Source organism: Crinia signifera, chromosome 3, assembly GCF_055691185.1.
Source record: "Crinia signifera chromosome 3, ASM5569118v1, whole genome shotgun sequence".
NCBI classification, from domain to species: Eukaryota; Metazoa; Chordata; class Amphibia; order Anura; family Myobatrachidae; genus Crinia; species Crinia signifera.
Window position 1 is genome coordinate 232,823,687 of NC_139219.1, and position 22,989 is coordinate 232,846,675.

The following is a 22,989-nucleotide window of genomic DNA, read 5'->3' on the forward strand; positions in this document are numbered from 1 at the left end:
GCTAGTTGTCCTCATTTAAAACAATAAGGATGCAATTGTGCATGATGGTCACAATGGGCCTTATTCTAGTTCACGCTTTCTGACAAAACCCTTCTTAGATGGACAAAACCATGTGCACTGCAGGGGGGGGCAGATGTTACTTGTGCAGAGAGAATTAGATTTGGGTGGGGTTTTACTTCAAAGTGAGATCTATATTGCAGTGTAAAAATAAAGCAGCCAGTATTTACCCTGCACAGAAATAAAATAACTCACCCAAATCCAACTCTCTCTGCACATTTTACATCTGCCCCACCTGCAGTGCACATGGTTTTGTCCATCTAAGAAGGATTTTGTCAGACAGAGTGAACTAGAATAAGGACCAATGTGTCATTACGGAACAGCACATTACACCCCCACAGCAACAAAAATTTAAATGGGGTATTTCCTTAACACCCCTCTATTGGGTGCAAGGAAAATGTCGGCAATGTTAGCTCCAGAGGTGTGGCTGCAGCACAGTCCAAAATTCAAAAAGGGGAGACACACCAAGTGCCTCCGCAGATGGTGCGAGACATTGCCACGACTCGCTAGTAGTTTATGTGACTCCCCTGTTAGACATATATGGTCTACAAAATGCAGATATAAAAACAAAGGGTAAAGCTGACCATACACCTAAAGATTAAGGAGGGTGATTCTGGTTGGCTCGGTAAGCTGTGAAGATCGCAGCTTACCGAGCAAAAGAAACGCCGCCCCGCTGAATACTCGCATCCTCTTGGAAACATGTGATGGGATGTATAATGAGAACACATCCCCTTGCATGCCTCCGCTTCAGGAGAAATCATTCAATAGTTGCCGACCATCAAATGATTTCTCCTACCATTGCAAATAAAAGTCAGTCTCAACTGACTTTTATTTGCGGGCGCCAAGATGAAAACAGGGTGGCGCGACTGGCGTACCCATGGGAACACCCAGCGTTTTCATGTGGATGCCCATAAACTACTGGGCGTTTCCATGGCTCTGCCACCGCCCCTCCCTGCTCACTTGCAGCGGCCTCTCGCTGTCGGGATTTGCACAGGCACATAAAGCACTAACCCCAACCATCGGGACAGGGGCCAAATTCAGATCACTATGAGTGATCCAGAATTGGCTCCTTAATGTCCAATCTGGCTGGTTGAGAAAAAAACCTGATACTGTCTCAATGACCGTTTTTTGTCAGCTTGCCAGCATTTCAAAACAAATGGTCAACTGTCATTTGCTTCCATAAGTTTCCATATTTTTGTTACAACTAACCAGATTGGACAATAAATCTGTAAGTGTATGGCCAGCTTACAGAGGGCTTCATGAGAGAGCTTAGGCTCTTGTGCAGTGGTTCCAACCTGGGGTATATGTAGACTGCAGTCCGGTCAGGAGTACTTGAAAATAATATTGGTAATGGCGGAAGAGGAGGAAGAGGTCTCCTGATGGCAGAAGAAGTCTACTGTGGCCATGGAGATGAACCATGTTGCATCCCTTCTGGTTCCATCTGCAGGGTCATCAGCATCTCGGTGCTTTTGCCCCACCAGCAATCCACTGGGAGCTACCTGCACTACCCTCAGACATCAGTGTTCATCTGCCCTGCGCTAACATGGGTGGAGGAAGCAGCGGCATTAATCCTACAGGCATTAGTGGAAACCCCAGAGACAGTACACAGCCAGCAACCAGACACAGAGGGACCCGATTCTTGACCTCACACTACTACTTAATATAAGAACACGCATACCGCTCACTTACACTCGTAAGTACTGTGGATATTTCAAATTGAGAGGAGTGGGTACTCGTAAATGAAAAGCCTAATCAAGGGGTATGGGAGAGAAAAAAAGGTTTGGAACCGCTGCTCTAGTGGGAAAAGGGCACAAATAAGACAGGAAGAGCAAGTGTGACTCAGAGGAAAGTTGTGGGATAGATGTCGAGGTTGCATTAATGTGGACAGTATAAGAGATAGAACCTAAAAATCTACATTACAAGGGGAGGTGTATTAACTCATCTAAACAGTGAAGTGTTTAAGTGCCTATACAGGTTGAGTATCCCTTATCCAAAATGCTCGGGGACCGGAAGAATTTTGGATAATGGATTATTCCGTATTTCAGAATATTTTTATATTTTAATGACGTATCTTGAGGTATCTTGCATTTATGTTGTACAAACACATGAAATACACACAAATATATTTTATTTGTTTCATGTTTTGACACCTTGGCCCTTATTCAGATCTGATAGCAGTACAAATTTGTTCTCAAAATGGGCAAAACCATGTGCATGTGCGTATGATAGGAGAATGCTTCTCATAGAGCACCTGGTGCTTCTGCTGTCTGAATGTGAATACAGCGCCAGATATTCCCTAGTGGTCTCCCAAAAGGTGCTAATCCAGCCAGTCACTGCTTAGCTGCTGAGTCCGGAAGGGATCAGGCAGCACAGCGATGTACAGTATGGCAGTATAGACTGGCAGATATAGAGGAGCCAGACGCCACTTCTGGGGTAAATACTGGCTGCATTATTTTTACACTGCAATTTAGATTTCAGTTTCAACACATCCCACCCAAATTTATCTCTCTCTGCAGTATTGATATATTGAATTTAAATGCCAAGCAATAAATTTCTTGCACATATTTAGTGCCAGTTACATATCATTTCCCCAGTAGTGCTGTTACAGATGTCCCCAGTAGTGCTTTTAGCAAAAAAAATGGAATGTATGGTTTTTGGAATAATTTGGATAATGGATATTTGGATAAGAGATACTCAAACTGTAGCAGGAATTTATCAAATACATTCCATGAAATTGACACAAAAAACCCTAATTTGGACCTTTTGCTTCTGATCTTCACTCATGCAATGCAGCAATAATTTCATGCAAATAATATAGGGCTGCTGGGCAATTTAGATGCTGGGCTGCTGGGCAATTTAGCTGATCCCTGCGATCAGATAGCTGCTGCCCAGGCAGAGTGAAAACCCACCCTGTGGAAGTCCCTGAATGGCTTGTGAAAATCCATACGCAAATCATTCACCATCGAACTGTTATATAGAAAGAGGCGGATTGGGGCCGGAGCTGAAAACGTCACTCTGGGTGCTTCATGAGTGGAGGAGGCCGGTGCGCAGCCTTCCTCTCTCCTGGGCCCTGGACGCCCAGCGCAATAGAGTGTGGGCACTAGAGCGCTCTGACTCTATTGCGCATTCATCGCGGGACTCCAAAGGGTATTAAGAAATGGGTGCAGTGTGCACCCCCTGGGACTCTGGTGCACGCAATTTGCAAACATTATAAATATGCCACTGATCCAGCAGCAGTACTGCACTTGTTGCGGGCCACTGAGCAAGCATTTGAGGCTGCCATCGAATGAAATCCAGCTCTTCAGATGGTACTGCCTGTTGGCATAAACTCCAGAGGGCGATGGTATATCTGACAGCTGTGCAGCACTCGTACCTATGGGGCACACTGGCTGCAGCTGCCGTGAAATGTGGGGAGTGAGTCAAATACCGGAGTTATCTGCTGTGTTCCTCTATCATATACTTAATATCTGAGCGCTATATGGCGCAAATATTTACTAAATAAATATGCGGCTGAGTGAGAGCACAGGCGGTGTGTGTAGACTGGAGACGCAAATAATAACTTGTGCAGTGCCAGTGAGTGCAGCAGCAGCGCGTGTGACATGACGTCACTGGAAGTCACTCCGTTAGACAGCACACAGCACCCGGCCGCAGGGAAGGCGGAGAGATCTCCCTCTGTGCTGAACGGGTTGGGAGGAAACCCCGTGTAAAACACAGACCTATAACCTACTCACCGTTGCGCAATATCTTTCCGCAAGTTCGAAACAAACGGTGGAAATAGTGCCAATTCACTCAAAAGCACGCCATACACAGCGCAAATCTTGTCGGTAATAGTGTATAATACTAACAATGATCAGGCATAAAGAGGCTTAGCCCAGGGGAGTTACAGAAAAAAAACGACGAAAGGATTTTATACACGCTCTCTGTATTCTTCCGCCGTTCACATATATAGTCCCGGCCTTATAAAAGGCGGGCGCTGGCAGCACAAGCCCTTTTCAGTTCTGCTTGGAATAGCTGTCCGGATCATGTCAGGTGGCTCTGCAGATTATTCCAGGTAACTGCGGCCCCAGCCGCTCCCGTCTTTACATCGGCTAGCGCACTGCACTGAGCGTGTTGACCACGGCCGGAAAGCCGTCTGTGCGGTAGTAGCATAGGCAGGTAGGCCGTGTAGTAAGAGGGCTAGATAGTGACGCACAGTGCGTCTGGCGCTGCACCCTAGTCCGCAGCGAGGGTAGCGGTTGCCTTAACCAGCTACTCGGGGGATCGGTCCCTACAGCCTAGCGGTGTCTGCATATACATATCTATCATGGCGATGTCTGAGTTGACGCCCTAGGCTCGGTTTTGTAGGCCCTGCGGATGGAGCGCTCACGTCTGCAGCGTGGGGGCAAGATGGCGGCATGGGGTTGACGCGTTTGCGGCCGGGGACTTTCTCCGCTGCTGGTACGTAGTGCCGAGGGTCCTCTATTGGCGTACAATTGCCGCCACAGACTGCTACATTGGGGGCTTTTAGCCCTGCGGCTGTTCAGCCCCCCCACATGGGCCGGCTCTCGCGTGTTACACCTGGAAAACCTGAACTGCGCGGGTTCCTGAATTGGGAAGCCGTGATCTGGCTGCGTGCTGCCATAGTCTCCCCCGCCCCACGCAGCCACATTACTGAACTAGGAACCCGCTGCACGTTCTGCTCCTTGCCAACATCTCCGTTTTTGGTAACCCGGTATTGTGGCCCCATCTGTAGGGCAGACGGGCAGCATTGCAGATGGACATGTGAAATGATGGTTACCATCTTTCGGGACTGACCTGAAATGGAGAGAACTCTTATTTTCTGATCACTTGTCTACATCTGTTATAAGATACGTTAACCTTAACTGCAGGTTAATTATAATTGATTCGAGAGCACGTAATTTCTGGATTACTTCCTGTTACCAACCTCCGTGTAACTGGTTGTTTTATTACTATAGAGACCATGGAGGCCCAGAAGGAATGGACCCCGATGGTGTCATTGAGGTTAGTACATAATAGATCAAGCTTAATTCCCACTGTCTTGATTATGAAGAATACAAAAGTGTCTTCTTCCTGCAGAGCAACTGGAATGAAATTGTTGACAATTTTGATGATATGAATCTAAAAGAATCTCTTCTGAGAGGCATATATGCGTATGGTTTTGAAAAACCCTCAGCTATTCAACAGCGTGCAATCATCCCCTGCATTAAAGGTTGGTATAGTTGATTTCTTTCTGTATAAACTGCACTAGACATCCTAAACACTCCTGTGTATATTAAGACTGAACAAGTGAAATGATGGTTACCATCTTTCGGGACTGACCTGAAATGGAGAGAACTTTTTTTACTGATCACTTGTGTACATTGTCTTTAGTTATCATACCCAAGTATATTGTGGGAACATTAAATGTGTACCCTACTCTTTTTAGGGTATGATGTGATTGCTCAAGCTCAGTCAGGTACTGGCAAGACAGCCACATTTGCTATTTCCATCCTGCAGCAACTGGAGATTGATCTCAAGGAGACCCAAGCTTTAGTATTGGCTCCCACAAGAGAACTGGCTCAACAGGTATTGACAGGGTAGTTTAAATCTGTGTGCTGCACATGTTTCAGTTTCCACAACTGTAAACACAAATTAGCAGAACGGAAGTCCAAATTGGCCGATCATACTGCCCAACACTTCTATTATGAGCTTTTTGGTAGTCAAATTCAATGCATTAACTCAATTAAAGGTCTGTAGAGTGGTAACTTGTATGCAGTTGTGTATCATGAAAACTGCAGTGCACAAAGTGATAACTGATCTGTGCAACTAATGGTGCCGTGCATGTCCCCTTCTGTAGGAATTGTTTTTGCGTTGCACTAAATGTTAAGGCATTAAATGAAGGACACTTTAGCTTGCACTTAAAGCATGTGCCTGAAGTCTGTTTCTTGGCAAATGGTCACTGTCCCTTGATGTTAACTGTCAAATTGGTTGGTTTTGTTCCGAATTTTTTAATAACCTGCTCTTGAAATCGAGAAAGCATTAACTTAGTTTTTATAGGTGAGAATCTGTACTGCACTTGTATTCATGGGACTGCCACACTACACCCATTTATCCAGTAACTGCATTAAAGATTTTGCAAGCACAGAAATGAATAGCCAAGTCAATGAGGTTTAAGTATGGTATTTGTTATATTGTGGCCAGTTTCCACTTTACCGGTGCCCATACACTAGGGAGATTCCACAGCGATTTGGTCACTTTATCAGATTCTAGCAATCTGCTGGAAAAGACGAAATTGCACGTGTTTAACATCCGGTCCAATGTGTGATACTGTGCACATGGCATCAGAGCCTGAAGATCACACCTGCGGCATAATATGACCAAGCCTTTCTTTAGGCTTGGATTACATCTGATACACCATATATAGTCATTTTGCACCTGGTCAGTTTAAAGGAAATTGTGGATTACCCCCCACCACAAGTTGCCCCAGTGGATCTGCACCTTAAATTGTCAGGTCATTGCTGGGTGATATGCAGTTGATTCTTATGAAACTGAGGGCACAACATGAAAAATCCTGTTTGAGTACTCAAATGGTTGACTTTTTTTTTAATGCATTTCAGCCCACCACAAGCACTGGCTTTCCTTGTGGGTAATGGCGACTGCACATTGTGATTGCTGCAGTGCTCCATTTTTAAGTGATCTAGTCACATCTCATAGAAATTCTGCTGAAATTGTCCTGTGTATGCCCCTTAAGACTTCAATGGGCTAATTTATTGTATATTTGCAGCATAATCCCTGGAAAGCTTTTGGTGGTTAACTGCTTCTCCCAGTATGCGTATCTGCATGGATGTCTGTACCTGCTGGCAGTCACATCCCCCATAAGTTGAGGGATGTGTAGATTTAACTTCCATCATGTGAATTCCAGAGAATAGGCTACACATCCTCTTCAGCTGGCAGAGGGTTCCGATGGAACCTTCCTTGGAAGTGGCAGCTGTGCATATGTATGCATGCATAGACTCACTTGGAGCACAATGCAGGGATGTCCTCTTAGAACACTAACACATTCTCCTGATGTAATAGCATTTTGCACAACATATCCCTTCCGCCCCCCCCTCATGTAGTGAGAAACATCTTTTTCCAGTTCGCTCCTAACTCTTTAGCTGATGTTTGAAGCTGGCTAGGGGGAGAGGGATTCTGACACACGGCTGCCCTTTCAGATGCAACTTGCAGGATCCTGTGCTGACTAAAGAAAAGGGCCCTGTTCAGGTGCCCAAATGGAGCTTTTTGTTTTGTGCCCAGTGTTTTATGTTTATCCCTGAAGAAAGCAATTTAATTAATCCCAAATCTATCAGTTTAGATATTTTGCAAAATAGACCCACCAATACCTATTCACTATTGTATCACCCCATACTTTGCATAATTTCCCTAAAACCGTGTTACACTAACTTTCCAAAGTAAATTTGCTCCTAAATGCCATTTTTAACATTTTGTTGATTGGTTAGTGCTTTGCTAAATACCCCCTTAATATTTGCCTTTTACACAAAGCTGATTTAACAATTTTAAAATGGGCTTGCAGCAATTTCTGGGTAGTGCTGTTTGACGGGGCTCGAATTAAATTCAGAGGTGCTTTTTGTACATCCTAAACACATGGAAAGGGATGCACTTAAAATCCTGGCTTTCGGGATCCCGGCGTTCAGAATCCCGACACTTTCTCCCGTGTGTGGGAGAAGAAATTAGTGTGCCGAGCACAGCGAGAGACCGGACCCGCTGCGTGGCGAGCGCAGCGGGCCCGCAAGGGGGGGGGGTTAGGCGATCCTCTCCCCCCCCCCCCCCCCCCCGTCGGGATTTCGTACTGAATCCCATGGAAATCCTTCCACTTCCTGCAGTTGGAGGTAGACAGGCAGTTCACTCTACAACGCCCTATTTGCAGGCCAATTTTTTTAAACTAATGCATATGGTTTAGTTTGCATGAGGTGAGTTTAATTGTAAAGTGTAATCTTATATTCTGACCAGTTTTTTTTTTTAATTGCTTCATAGATTCAAAAGGTAATTTTGGCCCTGGGCGACTATATGGGTGCAACTTGCCATGCTTGCATTGGCGGAACAAATGTGCGTAATGAAATGCAGAAGCTGCAGGCTGAAGCACCACACATTGTGGTTGGGACTCCTGGCCGCGTGTTCGATATGTTGAATCGTCGTTACCTGTGTAAGTGGTTTTATTTTTGACCTGTTTCTCAATTGGTAACTACAATAAGCCTAAAGCCCCATATGCGCGGCTGACCAATGGGCTTAAGCACACCTGCAACATGCCCTCTGCAAGGGCAAAGCCCCACATTCTAGCAGGTCCCTGAGGGCATTGGTGACTTATGCATCCACACCGCTAGGGCTGTACACACAGCATAATGCTCCATTTTTAAACAGGCTAGTCAGATCACTTTGAAATGGGGTGACAATCGCTCCCATGTATGCCCCTTTACATTGCAGGTAAATTGCCCTTAAGTTTCAAGCCAATGTGGACTCTTTCCTGGATTTGCCACAATCAATCACCATGAAGGCCCAAATTGCAGGTGACTGACCGCAAGGCTGATGTAATGCACAGTCCTGTACACATTGTAGCAGACCATCTCTTGGATTGCTTCTGGGCTAGTTTAGCTGAGATTGCATTCGATATATCGCATGTGATCCTGCTGCCCAGTTAGGTCTCAGGCAGCTGAAGTAATCACTGCATGTGACTGATCATGGGGAGAAGTTGCTGCAGTGTATGAGGGCCTTTAATTACTGGTTGTAAGTGGCTTATGCTTTGCTCATTTATTTATTTTTAGCTCCTAAATGGATCAAAATGTTCGTTTTGGATGAAGCGGATGAAATGTTGAGCCGTGGCTTTAAGGATCAAATTTATGAGATCTTTCAAAAGCTGAGCACAAACATTCAGGTATAGTTAATAACAAATGACCACATTGTCTTTGGAAATATTAAATGCTATAAGAAGTTGACACTTGGAAAGGCATGCAAGTTTAAGGCCTTTTTTTATTGGTAAATTATTTTTAAGCAGGATAAGTTACAATATGGCAGTGTGGTGCTTTGTTGTCGTTCCCCCTGCTAAAAAGAACTTGTCTCCTACTATCCCTGACTGACCACTGTGACTGGCAGGGACGCTTGGTCTCATACAGATTTAATTTTAAAATGAACAATGAGTGACTAGGCATGGATCTAGTTCTGATTGTTTTGTCAAATGATTGACTGTTGTGTAGATAGTAGTTTACTCTGCAGCCTAATTGCTTGACATACCTAATGTAACACTTCATTAGGTTGTCCTGCTGTCTGCCACTATGCCAACTGATGTGTTGGAAGTGACCAAAAAGTTCATGAGGGATCCAATCCGTATTCTTGTAAAAAAGGAGGAATTGACTTTGGAGGGGATTAAACAATTCTACATAAATGTGGAACGTGAGGTAAGATGTCTGCATTGGATTGCATTTTGGTTTACTCTTGACCATTCTGATGCACATTTGTCTTCAGATATCAACTACAAAAACTAAACTGTATAAATTACTTTACTCATTTTTTTGTTTTCTTTTTCCTCCAGGAATGGAAGCTGGACACGCTCTGTGACCTGTATGAGACTTTGACAATTACCCAGGCTGTAATTTTTCTTAATACTAGAAGAAAAGTTGACTGGTTGACAGAAAAAATGCATGCAAGAGACTTTACAGTGTCTGCTTTGGTAACTATTTTATTTTATATTTGTTAAATCTTATAAATATGAAAAAAGCAGGATAAGTTACAATATGGCAGTGTGGTGCTGTGTTGTCGTTCCCCCTGCTAAAAAGAACTTGTCTCCTACTATCCCTGACTGACCACTGTGACCGGCAGGGACGCTTGGTCTCATACAGATGTAGTTTCATCCATTGGGTGAAAAGCTTGCTTTCTAACACAGGCTCTCCTTTCTTACAGCATGGTGACATGGACCAGAAGGAACGAGATGTCATAATGAGAGAGTTTAGGTCTGGGTCCAGTCGTGTATTAATAACTACTGACTTGCTGGTAAGTATTATGCACAATCCCCTCATCCCTCTCCCAAAGATCTTTGTTTTCTGTGAAGGTCTCTTCTACCGAGCAGTAGTCAAGTTCTTTGGAAAATCAAGAGCCACATTCCACAGTGAACTACACAGTTGTAGTCCACCACTATACTGTGGCTGACAGTCCATATTGTAAGAAGTTGTGTTCTAGGTCTTGCCTGTTGCATTGTCTGGCATAACACTTAACTCATAAGTTGTTCCCTTGTCCTTTAGGCACGTGGCATAGATGTACAGCAAGTATCCCTGGTTATTAATTATGACCTTCCAACCAATCGTGAAAACTACATTCACAGGTCTGTATAATGCTGTAATGGCTGCACTTCGCAATTGACTATAATAGGGATGCTTCTGTCTGGTGGCAGGCATACGGGCACTACTAGTTCTAGACACTTCTGCATAGTAAATACATAATGGCTGTGAAGTAAATACAGCAAGGTTCTCGTGCCAAAGCATTAAGTACCTCCCAGTCAGGGATGACTGCAAAATTCTCTGCGTAAACATGTTTTTTGCACGATAAGTTACAGTATAGCTGCTAAGTGCTGTTCTGTCGTTCCCCCTGCAAATAACAAAATGTTTCCTACTATCCCTGTCCGTTTTGACACCTTCAGCAGACAGGGACGCTTGGTCTCAAACATCTTTACGGCCATTGAAATGGCATGTCATTGAATTCTCGGGCAATCTTTTTTATGAAGCTTTTATGTTTAAATAGTTAAGGAGCAGAGTACAGTTGCTCCCGGACACTGCTGAGTGACTTGTGGAAGTGGTGTGTCATTCTCTTGAGCAGAGAGTACACACTTCTGGTCATGATCTGATGGCGGCCAGTGGAACGAGGACTAATTCTTATAAAGGTAAACATCTCAATATTGATTATGGGGTTCTGTTGTGTAATAACAACAGTATTGTATTGTCATGAACTTGGTATTAATGCATTGGCCTTTGCTGTTATGAACTGAAACCTGTCAAATGGCTCTTTAGGACGGTTATGCCATGAGTTGACAGAATCTTGGAGTCCAGAGGAGGACCTAAAATGCATTATAGCTAAACCTACAGTGTAGTCTTGGGTGGGCTTAGCTAGTGTTGTCAAATATAATGAATTGTGTGTCATTAACTTTGCATTATAATGGGGTAAGTTGTACTAGTAACTAAACAATAATGGTCTTGCATAGGAACCTGAATTTAACAATAAAGCAATGTTAAACCCCTTGAGTGGTATTTCCTGGGCCAGGACAAACCTACCAGGACAGGCTTGTTCGGCCCCAGAAGTACTCACCCCCTGAATGGGCTGCCAGCTTCTATTCTGCAGCAGCCCCGGCTCACCTGGGGCTGCTGCTGGCTTCAGCTGTTCACAACCATTCGGTTGCCCAAGCAGGGCTGACGCAAATGGCAGTGGAAGGGGGCACCACTGACACACCTACTTATCAGTGGCATGGCCGGTAAATGTGAGACTTCATTTGGGGGGGGGGGTTCCCTTTCCTTTTTGTAAGTAACAGGAAACTTCAGTCAGCTGCAGCAGCCATAACGCATTACATCAGATGGCAGGTCCAACTGATTACCACAAATATACTCTAGTTGGGCAGACTGCCATGATTGGACAGAATTGTATAGTTTATGCCCAGCAATTACCTTGCTGTAGTTTCCCGAACTATTACAGTCCAGGTTTGAGACCTAGCCCTGCATTAGCACAAACTTGGGGTCATTACACCCTGTGCAATGCTAGCTGTAGGATGCAGCAGATATATTTTGTAAAGCTCCATCAAATTATGATATAATGTTGGTTCATATCTGCTGCAGGTCAGCAATATTGAGCATGCACTCAGAACAATATAGTTAAACTATCATTCAGTGACATGACAGCCGATAAGCCTTTCCACTAGTCATTGACCCCCCCCAACTGTCATCTGCATGTAGACTGACTTGTTCACTATGACCCCCACATCAATCTTCATTGGCACGCATATACTTATACAAATGTTATACAAATGAAATCTGCAGCAGGTGGGATTGCCCCATGTACTTGGTGTTATAAGTGGACACCTTAACTATGTCGTCAATCTATTTATCAACTGCATCCTAAAGCTAAAATGTACTTCTTTACAATGATGTACACAGCATATGACCGGACCAGATCTCTTGCAAATGTGTACCTGTAATGTGGTTGACAAAAGCAAAGTGCATGTGTGAGTCTGGAATGTAGAGTAAAGAACGCTGAGACTGTGCTATAAATAATGCTGACTTTTTAATTGATCTCACTTCTCAGGATTGGACGTGGAGGACGCTTCGGTAGGAAAGGTGTTGCCATAAACTTCGTTACAGAGGAGGATAAAAGAATTCTTCGTGATATTGAGACTTTCTACAATACTACAGTAGAGGAGATGCCCATGAATGTGGCTGATCTGATTTGATTCCTGGGATGAGATTTAGTTTGACTGCCGTACTCGCTGTTGCTGAATAGGCGAATCACGACGCGCATTGTGCTTTTCTTTGGAAATATATTGAATCTCAATGATCATAACGGATCAGAAATACAGATTTTGTTAAGCAAAGCGACAGTAAGTCGCATATCTGGAAGGAAAGCTGTGGGCTTTATCCTCTTTCCAGAGCTTAGACTGTTGGGGTGGGTTGTAAAGCGATGGGGTCTTTACATTTTTGTGTTAGACATTTGTTTCCTAGTTCTAGGGAAGTGTTTGTGTTTGATGTGCTTTATCACTTAATAATTTACTTATGGACTAAAAGATATAAGTGCTGTATAAAATCAGCCAATTATGTTAAATTAGCATATACACATTTATTGTACAGTACATATTTAGAGTTTGCTAAATAAGTCCTATATGTTTCTGTTTTAATGTATATTCAATAAAGTAGGTGCATTTGTGATAGACCCTAAAACCCCAACAATCTGTCTTCAGCTTAATTGTTAAGTTGCCACATTGCACATGAATAAGTGTTTAATAAATAGTATATAATCTGAGTAACGAGTGACTTTTTATAAGACTTCTGATTATAACCAGTCATCTAGAAATTTATATACGCAACCTTGGCAATTTTTTTGTAGGTAAAATGCAATTTGTTGGGGGTACTTATATGTTGGGTGCCCACTATAGTTAGTACGCTCATACCCCACTATCAATGTTGGCATGGAGTTGATTTTATATAGTGTGGCGAGCCCTGCGATCGGATGTGGAAAACTAAGCAAATGGCTTAGTGGGCGCCCAACTAACGTAAGTACTGTGGTGGGTTTTGGTTTTCCACCATGAGAAAAGTGTCCATTGTCTAATCTGGTAATATAAGGGTGCAAATTACCACTTGCTCTCATATTACTAGATTATTTTAATAGATTGATCTCCTAGGTGTCTGGTCTTAAATATAAATTTAGTTATCTGAATTATTATGCAAAGTCTTAGTTGGAAAGTGGGTACAATCCAGCCCCTAAAGCTGGCTACATGATCAATGAGCAGTAGCTCCCAGCCACCCGATGGAACAATTGTTTAGTGACTTGACCATAAAGTCTGATAGTCAAAATTTGATTGCATGTTCAGATGACGACATAATTAATAACCTGTTCTATTTCATATAGATAACCTGTTCTATTTCATATAGTTAAGCCTATTTCATATAGTTAAGCCTATTTCATATAGTTAAGCCTATTTCATATAGTTAAGCCTATCTATCACAAATTATATATCTAATGATTATGGCATACATCTTATTAGATGCTATTAGTTTGTACACACTTTAAGGGTCACTAGTCATTCTCATGACTTCTATTCCTTCTGTTTAAACTATGCTGAAAGGCCTTTACTGTCAGAGGTAGGATGGCCAGTGGAGGGCAGTGTAAGTGTAATGTAGAGTACACTCCCCCAAAATTTCCAGATTTTCACTCCCAACAATTTGTTCCCAAAAGCGCACACTTTTTTTTAACAATTTATTTTCCAGGTTTGCAATAGTTTAGGGTAGAATGTGACAGTTCACAATTTGCTCCTAGACCAGCTAAATTGGAATCTTGTATGTATGGGCCTTTATTTTTGGCTACTTGTGACTACACTTGCCTATGAATCCTTTAGGTGACTGTATCACTTGTAAACCCCCCCCCCCCCCCCCAATCTTTTCTACACTAATTTAGAAAGTAAGCAGAGCGATTTTGTGTGTAGGCCCCTGAGCAATGGGAATATGCTGTCCTGCAGGTCACTAGCACCTGCTAGTTAAGTTTGTGCATGAAGTGAAATTGCGGGCCTATTAACTGATCAACAATTTTTCTGCCAGTGTGTACCTGGGATTAATGGAAGCTCCATCTCTTCCGCCAAACGGTGTATACAATGCTTTTTGAGCTGTGCCTGCTTGCTGTCACAGCTTGTAGGGTCAGTATTCAATGGACCCCCTGCACTAGGGATGCTAATCCTGGGGCATTTTTTTTAATACCGGGATTGAAAAATGCTTAATCGCAGGATTGACATCTCTAAAAAGTATAGGCAGGTAGCTTGGGCAAAAAAATGAGCCTTGCCCCGCACATTCATTTACATGGTTGGGCAGCTGGGAGCGGGTGGTAGCAGCAGCAGAGCGGACATGGGTGGTGTGGCCTGTGCAGTGTGACGGTCAGGTCACGCTGCACAGGTCTGAATGCAGGCTGGGGAATGGGAACTCCTGGGCAGCATCTGAGCTCTTGCTCAGACGCTGCCTGGCATTAGATAAGCAATTCTAATCCCGCCATTTTTTTTAGGCGGGATCCTGGTATTGGCTACCCAACCCTGCACACATGGTTTTCCCTTTGCCAGGTTTTTGAGGGAGGGGTTAACTGTGTATGCGACCGCTAAAACAGCAAGACTCAAGGGTTTCCTGCATTGGCTGTGAGCCTCACTGTTTTGGGGAGTTCTTGTTTTTTTTGTGATTCTTCAAAGTAGTGATGAAGAAAGGCCAAGTGTAAAAAAGGGTATAGAGGAACGCTCTTCCTATGATCAGAGCTTGCTAACCATACAGGAGGGTCAGGACCATACAAGTGGAAGTGACTCTTAAAGTGTATTTATACTGGTCCGATTTCTTTTATAGGCCAACCACTGGTACCAGGTGGCTGTAAAAGATTGATTTTTTTTTTCCCTCCAGGGAATGAAAGGTCATCCATTGACATATAATGGTCAAGTCTGGCAGACCACTCCTTCAAGCTGGGGGACTCTAGATTTCAATGAACAAGGATAATTGCCTTAGAGGCACTAAGGACGTGTCTGAGCAATGTTTTTTTTGAGCTGGACCTGTGTACCAGATTTAAGAGCCAGAAGCTGGGAGAGAAGGGCAGGTCCTCATTGAGAATGGTATTAGTCACCTCTACAATCTTGCGCCAGTATGTCTGAAGAAGAGGACATTCCCACCAGATGTGGAGACTCCCGGGTAAATCTTAGCTAACACGCTAGGGCTGGGGTAGCCAACCCTAGTCCTCGAGGGCTACCAACAGTGCACGTTTTGCAGGTCTCACAGAATCACAAGCGAGCTAATTAGTTCCATCTGTATCTTTTAAAATGTGTCAGTGATTAATGAGTTCAGCTAAGTTGTCTGGAAAATGTGAACTGTTGGTAGCTCTTGAGGGCTAGGGTTGGCTACCACTGCACTAGGGCATTGATACCATAGTGCTGGGGGTAGCCAACCCTAGTCCTCGAGAGCTACCAACTGCATGTTTTGCAGGTCTCCTGACAGAATCACAAGTGAGCTAATTAGCTCCATCTGTGTTTCTTTTAAAATGTGTCTGTGATTAATGACTGCAGCTGTGCAGCAGCTAGGTTGTCTGGAAAATGTGAACTGTTGGTAGCTTTTGAGGGCTAGGGTTGGCTCCCACTGCCATAGTGTACTTTGTAATGTGTTGTCAATGTCAAAACTGACAGAGGAAGAAAAGGTATTCCTGAAGATCTCTTCCCAATCATCTTCCCCTACTAGGCCTTTAAGATCCGATTCCCAATCCACCACAAATTTAGGCTGTGAAGAGAATCTTTGCTCTATTATCAGTTTGTAGAAATTGGATAGGGTATGTTTGGGAAAGGTACATTTTCTCTAACAGTGTTGTTTCCCTTTTGGCTATAGGAGAGAATAGTTTCATCAGGTAGTGTTTAATTTGTAGACATCTCCATACTTCTTTGTTTGCCAGGTTCCATTTGGCTTGTATCGTCGGAAAGGGTATTACTCCCGAGGGGTCTAGTAGCATGTCTGTCCTCCTAATCCCTCTATCACGCCAAGGGCGGAATAGTGAGGACTTACGTCCCGGTGGGAATGATGGATTGTTGAAGAGAGGAGTGAGTGGGGAAGGAGGAGGTGAGAGAAAAGGTTGTAAACGAAGGTGACGCCAACTCCTAAAAGTGAGCCCCGCCAATGGCTGAGAAATGGGGAGTCTGAGTGCATAGAGCAGGCATTCCGAACCACAGTCATCAAGGCACACCAGCAGTGCAGGTTTTGTAGATATCCAGGCTTGAGCACAGGTGACTTAATTAGTATCTGGTGGATTCTGATTAAACCATCTATGCTGAAGCCTGGATATCACTAAAACCTGCACTGTTGAGGATTGTGGTTAGAAATGCCTGGCATAGAGGGAAGTGAGGCTAATTCAATATCTGCCCACTGTTTCCGATCAGTCTCACGAGTCCACTCCAGAATCCTCATGAGGTGGACTGCATGAAAGTCGGTGAGAAAATGGGGAAGTTGGAGCCCACCCTGGTGTTTTTTTTTTTCTAAAGTGTATGTCATGCTTAAATCTAGGTTTACGCCCAGCCCATATAAAGTCCCTGATTTTTTTACAGAAGGGTTACAAACCAGGACAGAGGGATAGCAATAGGTAGAGTTTGTAGAAGATAAAGTACTCTGGGTAGGATATTCATTTTAATGACTCCCACTCTACCTATCCACAAAAAATGTTTCCCTCCCCAACCGGTGAGGTCGTGGTGTAGTTTGGTGAGAAGTCAATGGATTAGACACAATTGCTAGAAAGTCGTCCGCAAATAGGGCCAGTTTATATTCCTAATCTCCCACAAATAGTCCTGTTATATCTGTATTTTGTCGGATAGCTCTCGCCAGGGCCTCCGTGCAAAGGACAAAGACGAATGGCGACAAGGGACAGCCCTGGCGTGTGCTGTTTCCCATCTTGAAAGGGTCCGATAGCTCACCGTTTATGCGGATGTGGGCTTAAGGTCTAGAATACAACGCCTGAATTCTCTGTAAGCCCACTGGACCCAAACCCAGGTGCTTTAGTATGCCCAACAAAAAGTCCCAGTCCATCCTATCGAACGCTTTCTCAGCGTCAGTGGAGAGTAGACTAGAGGGAACTTTGCACTTCGAGGCATAGTGGATTAAGTCTAAACCTCAGGGACAAAACCTACCCGGCAGAAAAACCTTCAGATGATTTGCCAACAGTTTAGCAAAAAGCTTCAGGTCCACGTTTAACAGGGAGATGGGCCGGATAACCGAAATGTGGGCCAGCAGAGACTGCGAGGAAAAGGGGTTTGTATCCGAAACCTGGTTAAAGGCTCTAAGCATCATTGGGGATAAAATCTCTTTAAACCTTTTATAGTATGCTATAGAGAAGCCATCTGGGCCAGGGTTTGTGGCAGACTCTGCCTTATATACCTCCTGTCCGGTGTTTAATCAATCTCTCTCTCTCCCTCCCTCTCCCCTCTTGGATGATTGATGAGTGTATGATGGCTGGTGGGGCTCCTAAAAAAAATAGCTTGCAAAAAGTGTGGCACCAAGTTCACCCCACACGCTGAGGGTGCCATTTTGTGTCCCCAATGTGCTGCAGCTCCAGTGCCCCCTCCCACAGCAGTGGGGCAGGAGACTCCTGTATGGGCTTCTCAATTGTCCACAGTGATCTCTCAGCTGGCATCTGAGTTATCTGCAGCCAGGCAAGACAGAAATGCAGCCAAGGATCAACAGGCAGAGTTTACCTCTGCTGTTGAGGGTCTGTCTAGAGCAGTGGTCTCCAACCTTTTTTTGGGCGGGAGCTACTCGAGACAAAATAAACCGCCTGAAGAGCTACTAAAAATTTTTAAAAACAAGAAATCTGCATAATAATCAAAAAATGCCCTTTACACATTATGCCACACACTGTAATGGCCCTGACACATTATGCCGCATACCACAATGCCCCAGACACAATATGCCACACACTGCAATGTCCAATGTGTCACAAACATACCTCCCAACACTGGAGACAGGAAAAGGGTATACACATATACCCCACAGTGCCAGGAACATGTATGCCCCCACAGTGCCAGGAACATGTATGCCCCCACAGTGCCAGGAACAAGTATGCCCCCACAGTGCCAGGAACAAGTATGCCCCCACAGTGCCAGGAACATGTATGCCCCCACAGTGCCATGAACAAGTATGCCCCCACAGTGCCAGGAACATGTATGCCCCCACAGTGCCAGGAACAAGTATGCCCCCACAGTGCCAGGAACATGTATGCCCCCACAGTGCCAGGAACATGTATGCCCCCACAGTGCCAGGAACATGTATGCCCCCACAGTGCCAGGAACATGTATGCCCCCACAGTGCCAGGAACATGTATGCCCCCACAGTGCCAGGAACAAGTATGCCCCCACAGTGCCAGGAACATGTATGCCCCCACAGTGCCAGGAACATGTATGCCCCCACAGTGCCAGGAACATGTATGCCCCCACAGTGCCATGAACAAGTATGCCCCCACAGTGCCAGGAACAAGTATGCCCCCACAGTGCCAGGAACAAGTATGCCCCCACAGTGCCAGGAACAAGAATGCCCCCACAGTGCCAGGAACAAGTATGCCCCCACAGTGCCAGGAACATGTATGCCCCCACAGTGCCAGGAACATGTATGCCCCCACAGTGCCAGTTTCCCAGCACCAGCAGACTCACCAGTGCTGCTGTCCCCCTGTGCCGCTGCTGTCTGTGTCCGGTGTCATCGTGTCATCGTTGTCGTCGCCGCCGCCGATTCCTCTCTGAGGAGAGGAGAGCACCGAGCGACTCTCCTTCCCCTCACTTCCTTGTGACTGGGAGTCCGTCAATCAAAACTTGCGGGCCAGCTCCTGATTGGCTGCTGGCCCGCGAGTTCTGATCCGCAGACGGCACAGTCAAAGGAATCCACAGTGAGGGGTAGGAGAGACGCGGGATGCGCTCTCCTCCCCTCAGAGCAGACAGGGAGAAGGGATGGGCGGGCGGCTGGCTGGCTGGATAATGGAGTGGCGGGCGGCTGGCAGGGGCAGAGTGGTCGAGCCACCCGGATCGCTGCCGCGAGCTACCGGTAGCTCGCGAGCGACGGGTTGGCGACCACTGGTCTAGAGCATTACATGCAGTCACCCCAGCACCCCCTCCCCCTAGACTGGCTCCTGCTAATAGGATTTTTCCTCAGGTCCCTCTGTTAGATTATACAGATGATGATATGCCAGATCTAGAGGAGGGTGAATTTAATGAGCCTGAGGCTCTAGTGCTGCAAGACACTGATGTCCCCTCTTAGGGATTAGAGGATTTGATACAAGCAGTCCGTTTAACCCTCAATGTCACAGAGGAGGAGCGGCCTGCTGCGCGCCCTTCAGTTTTTGCTAAAAAGCAGCAACAGTCTGCGTTTTTTCCAGCCTCAGAGGAGCTGGATGATCACCTTCAAAAAGCCTGGTTGCACCCTGACAAAAAGTTTCAGGTGTTGCAAAGGTTTTTCACTTCCTTGCCCTTTCCTAAGGATGCCAGGAAGTCATGTGAAACGCCCCCTGCTGTTGACTCTTCGGTATCACGCCTGTCTAAAAAGACAGTACTACCCATACCGGGAGCCTCTACCCTCAAGGATATCTCTGACAGACGGTTAGAGAGCACCCTGAAGAATATTTATTCTGCCGAAGGTCTTTTACAAAGGCCGGCTCAAGTGGGCTGTTGGGTCAACAGGGCCATTGAGGTCTGGGCGGCCCAGGTTGCCTCCTCCATAGACCCCGGGTCAAGTGAAATGTTACTTTTGGTGGAGCACATACACAAGGCTGCAGGATACTTAGTTGAGGCCTCTTCAGACGTCTGTATGCTGGCGGCTCATGTTTCTGCTCCTTCAGTTTCAGCTAGCCACACCCTGTGGTTGAGACAGTGGAACGCGGACGCCGACTCCTGGAAGCGTTACCCTTTGCTTGTGAGGCACTCTTCGGTCCAGAGCTGGACCAGATGATCTCACAGGCTACTGGGGGTAAGTCACAGTTTCTGCCCACAGCAGCCCCTCCTCCACGCAGGTCCTTCCCTGCTACAGGAGGGCAGTCCTTTCGATCCTTCCGCCCTACCCCCAAATTTCGGGGTAGATCGGGGCTTCAGAGGCAGAGGTTCAGCCGGCACACCCATCTTGGATGCAAAGGTTACCTCCAAGCCCTCTGCATGACTCTCCCAGTCCCTGCCCGGAGCACAGGGTGGGAGGCCGTCTGCTGTTTTATCAGCAGGTTTGGTCCATGTCCTGCCAGGATGCATGGGTGAAGGACCTGGTGGCAGTAGGCTACAAGATAGACTTGTTGCCTCCTCCTCTACGTTTTTGTTCCCACAGGTTTGCCAGCTTCTCCAGAGAAAAGCAAGGCGCTACAGGCAGCCATCCACAAACTCCGGGATATGGGGGTGGTTATCCCCGTCCCAGATTCAGAAAGGTTGAAGGGATTCTATTCCAGACAGTTTCTGGTACCCAAACCGGATGGCTCGGTAAGGCCCATCTTGAACTTAAAGCAACTCAATCCATTTCTGCGGTTCACCCGCTTCAAGATGGAGTCTCTGCAGTCAGTCATTGCAGGCCTGGAGCCTGGGGAGTTTCTCGTATCCATCGATATAAAAGATGCATACCTGCACATCCCCATCTGGCCTCCTCATCAGGCCTATCTGCGGCTTGCCATTCAGACTTGTCACTTGCAGTTCAGGGCCCTTCCCTTCGGCCTCTAATCTGCGCCCAGGGTATTTACCAAAGTCATGATGGAAATACTCAGGGAGTTACCATTGTCCCTTACTTGGACGACCTTCTGTTGAAGGCTCCGTCCAGGGAAGTCCTGCTGCACAACATCCAGCTGAAACGTCAGACACTAGAGTCCCATGGCTGGATGCTCAATATCCAGAAGTCTCAACTGACCCCCTCGCAGAGGATCCTGTTCCTGGGGATGACCTTGGACACGGTCCAAAGAAGGGTTTACCTCCCAGTGGACAAAGTCCTGTCTCTACAGGAGTCAGTTCGCCTGGTGCTGCAGCATCGGAGAGTTTCAGTCCTACTTTGCATGAGGCTGTTGGGAAAGATGGTGGCCACGAAAGAGGCGGTGCAGTACGGGCATTTTCGATCTCGCCCCTTCCATCTGTGTCTGCTCCACCAGTGGTCAGGTTCGCATCTTTTTCTTCATCAGCGAATAACCCTTTCCCATCAGGCTCGAGCATCTCTAGCGTGGTGGCTCGACTCCAGCAACCTACAGGAGGGACGGCGGTTCCCCATACACAACTGATCGCTCCTCACCACAGACGCCAGCCTCGGGCTGGGGAGCGGCCACGTTGGGCCTCCACTTCCAGGGCCTGTGGATGCCAGAGGAAGCACAGATATCCATCAATGTGCTGGAACTTCAAGCGGAGGTCATTCTCCAGAACAAGGACATCAGAGTACAGTCCGACAATGCCACCACTGTGGCCTACATAAACAAGCAGGGAGGTACTCGCAGCCGTGCAGCGATGAGAGAGGTGAAGAGAATTCTGCTCTGTGTGCAGGAGCACGCAGGGGCCGTGTCTGCCATTTTCATACCAGGCGTGGAAAATTGGGAGGCAGACTACCTCAGCCGACGAGACGTCCATCACGGAGAGTGGTCTCTGAACCCCGAGGTCTTCCAGACCTTGACTCGTCGGTGGAAATGTCCTCAGATAGACATGATGGCCTCCAGGCACAACCATCAGTTGCCTCGGTACTGCGCTCGGACAAGAGACCCTCAGGCGGTGGCAGTGGACACTCTCACCGCCCCTTGGACATTGCTTCTCATTCATCGGGTTCTACAGAGAATCCGCAGGGAATTGGTAACAGTGCTGTTCATTGCCCCGGACTGGCCGCGCCGGTCGTGGTACACGGTTCTCACAGACCTGTTAGTAGACGAGCCATGGCCTCTTCCACTCTTCGACGACCTGCTAACACAGGGTCTGTTCACCTGTCCGAACTTACAGCCTCTACATTTGACGGCATGGCTGTTGAGAAGTCCATTCTGAGAAAAGCAGGGATTCCACAGGCAGTGATCCCCACCATGATTGGGGCCAGGAAACAGGTTACCTCGGTGCACTACCATCGCATATGGAGGGCCTATGTGGCCTGGTGCGAGACCAGGAGGGTTTATCCTGTAAATTTCAAACTGGCCCGGTTGCTTTTGTTTTTACAGAAGGGTCTTTCCTCAGGACTCCGGCTGGGGTCCTTGAAGGTGCAGGTATCCGCTCTCTCTAATTTTTTACAGAGAAAACTAGCGCTTCTTCCTCATGTTCAGACATTCTTCCAAGTGGTGTTGCGGCTGCAACCTCCATTCAGGCCCCCCACAGCACCGTGGGACTTGGTCTTGACCTCCCTCCAGTCCTCCCTGTTTGAACCCATGGAGGACGTGGACCTGAAGTATGTCACTTGGAAGACAGTCTTGCTACTGGCATTGGCCTCGGCCAGAAGGATGTCGGAACTGAGTGCTTTCTCTTGTAAGCCACCCTTCTTGCGTTTTCACGAGGATAGAGCGGAGCTGCGCACTTCGAGTGTTTTTCTCCCAAAGGTGGTCTCGGCATTCCACATTAACCAACCTATTGTGGTGCCGGCCTTTCGGGAGGAGTCAGAGGCGACTAGAGCGCTGGACGTGGTCCGGGTCTTGCGCATATACGTATCCAGAACGGAGTCTGTGCGTAAGTCAGATGCTCTCTTTGTCCTCTATGAC

General features: G+C 46.3%; 1 protein-coding gene and 5 non-coding genes across 7 annotated transcripts; all 6 read left to right on the forward strand.

Annotated features, from left to right (window-relative positions):
- The first annotated feature begins 3,977 nt into the window (after positions 1-3,977).
- On the forward strand, positions 3,978-13,080 carry LOC146064308 (eukaryotic initiation factor 4A-II). 2 transcript variants are annotated; one of them, XR_014471786.1, is made up of 12 exons: positions 3,978-4,108; positions 5,013-5,058; positions 5,134-5,266; positions 5,483-5,622; positions 8,071-8,239; positions 8,856-8,965; positions 9,342-9,485; positions 9,620-9,757; positions 9,988-10,077; positions 10,326-10,405; positions 10,822-10,960; positions 12,370-12,507. XR_014471786.1 is itself a non-coding variant. In XM_083177635.1 (11 exons), exons 1-11 carry the CDS (start codon positions 4,080-4,082, stop codon positions 12,512-12,514), a joined length of 1,224 nt encoding a protein of 407 aa, XP_083033761.1. In that variant the 5' UTR covers positions 3,980-4,079; the 3' UTR covers positions 12,515-13,080. The 2 variants fall into 2 exon arrangements, 1 of the variants encoding a protein (XP_083033761.1); XM_083177635.1 differs by lacking the exon at positions 10,822-10,960 and having other exon boundaries at positions 3,980-4,108; positions 12,370-13,080.
- On the forward strand, positions 4,817-4,886 carry LOC146066014 (small nucleolar RNA SNORD2). Its single transcript, XR_014472817.1, has one exon. It is a non-coding gene; the product is annotated as a small nucleolar RNA SNORD2 (small nucleolar RNA).
- On the forward strand, positions 5,342-5,410 carry LOC146066011 (small nucleolar RNA SNORD2). Its single transcript, XR_014472814.1, has one exon. It is a non-coding gene; the product is annotated as a small nucleolar RNA SNORD2 (small nucleolar RNA).
- On the forward strand, positions 9,080-9,203 carry LOC146065984 (small nucleolar RNA SNORA63). Its single transcript, XR_014472787.1, has one exon. It is a non-coding gene; the product is annotated as a small nucleolar RNA SNORA63 (small nucleolar RNA).
- Positions 9,803-9,926, forward strand: LOC146065983 (small nucleolar RNA SNORA63). Its single transcript, XR_014472786.1, has one exon. It is a non-coding gene; the product is annotated as a small nucleolar RNA SNORA63 (small nucleolar RNA).
- On the forward strand, positions 10,619-10,747 carry LOC146065981 (small nucleolar RNA SNORA63). The gene has a single exon (XR_014472784.1). It is a non-coding gene; the product is annotated as a small nucleolar RNA SNORA63 (small nucleolar RNA).
- Positions 13,081-22,989: the final 9,909 nt, after the last annotated feature.

What these genes read in the sequence shown, in the direction of transcription:
- LOC146064308 (XM_083177635.1), top strand. Translation starts at nt 4,080, where the DNA reads ATGTCAGGTGGCTCTGCAGATTATTCCAG. An exon ending in GTTGAATCGTCGTTACCTGT is followed by an intron (nt 8,240 to 8,855) that starts GTAAGTGGTTTT and finishes ATTTATTTTTAG; the next exon opens with CTCCTAAATGGATCAAAATG. An exon ending in ACTTTACAGTGTCTGCTTTG is followed by an intron (nt 9,758 to 9,987) that starts GTAACTATTTTA and finishes CCTTTCTTACAG; the next exon opens with CATGGTGACATGGACCAGAA.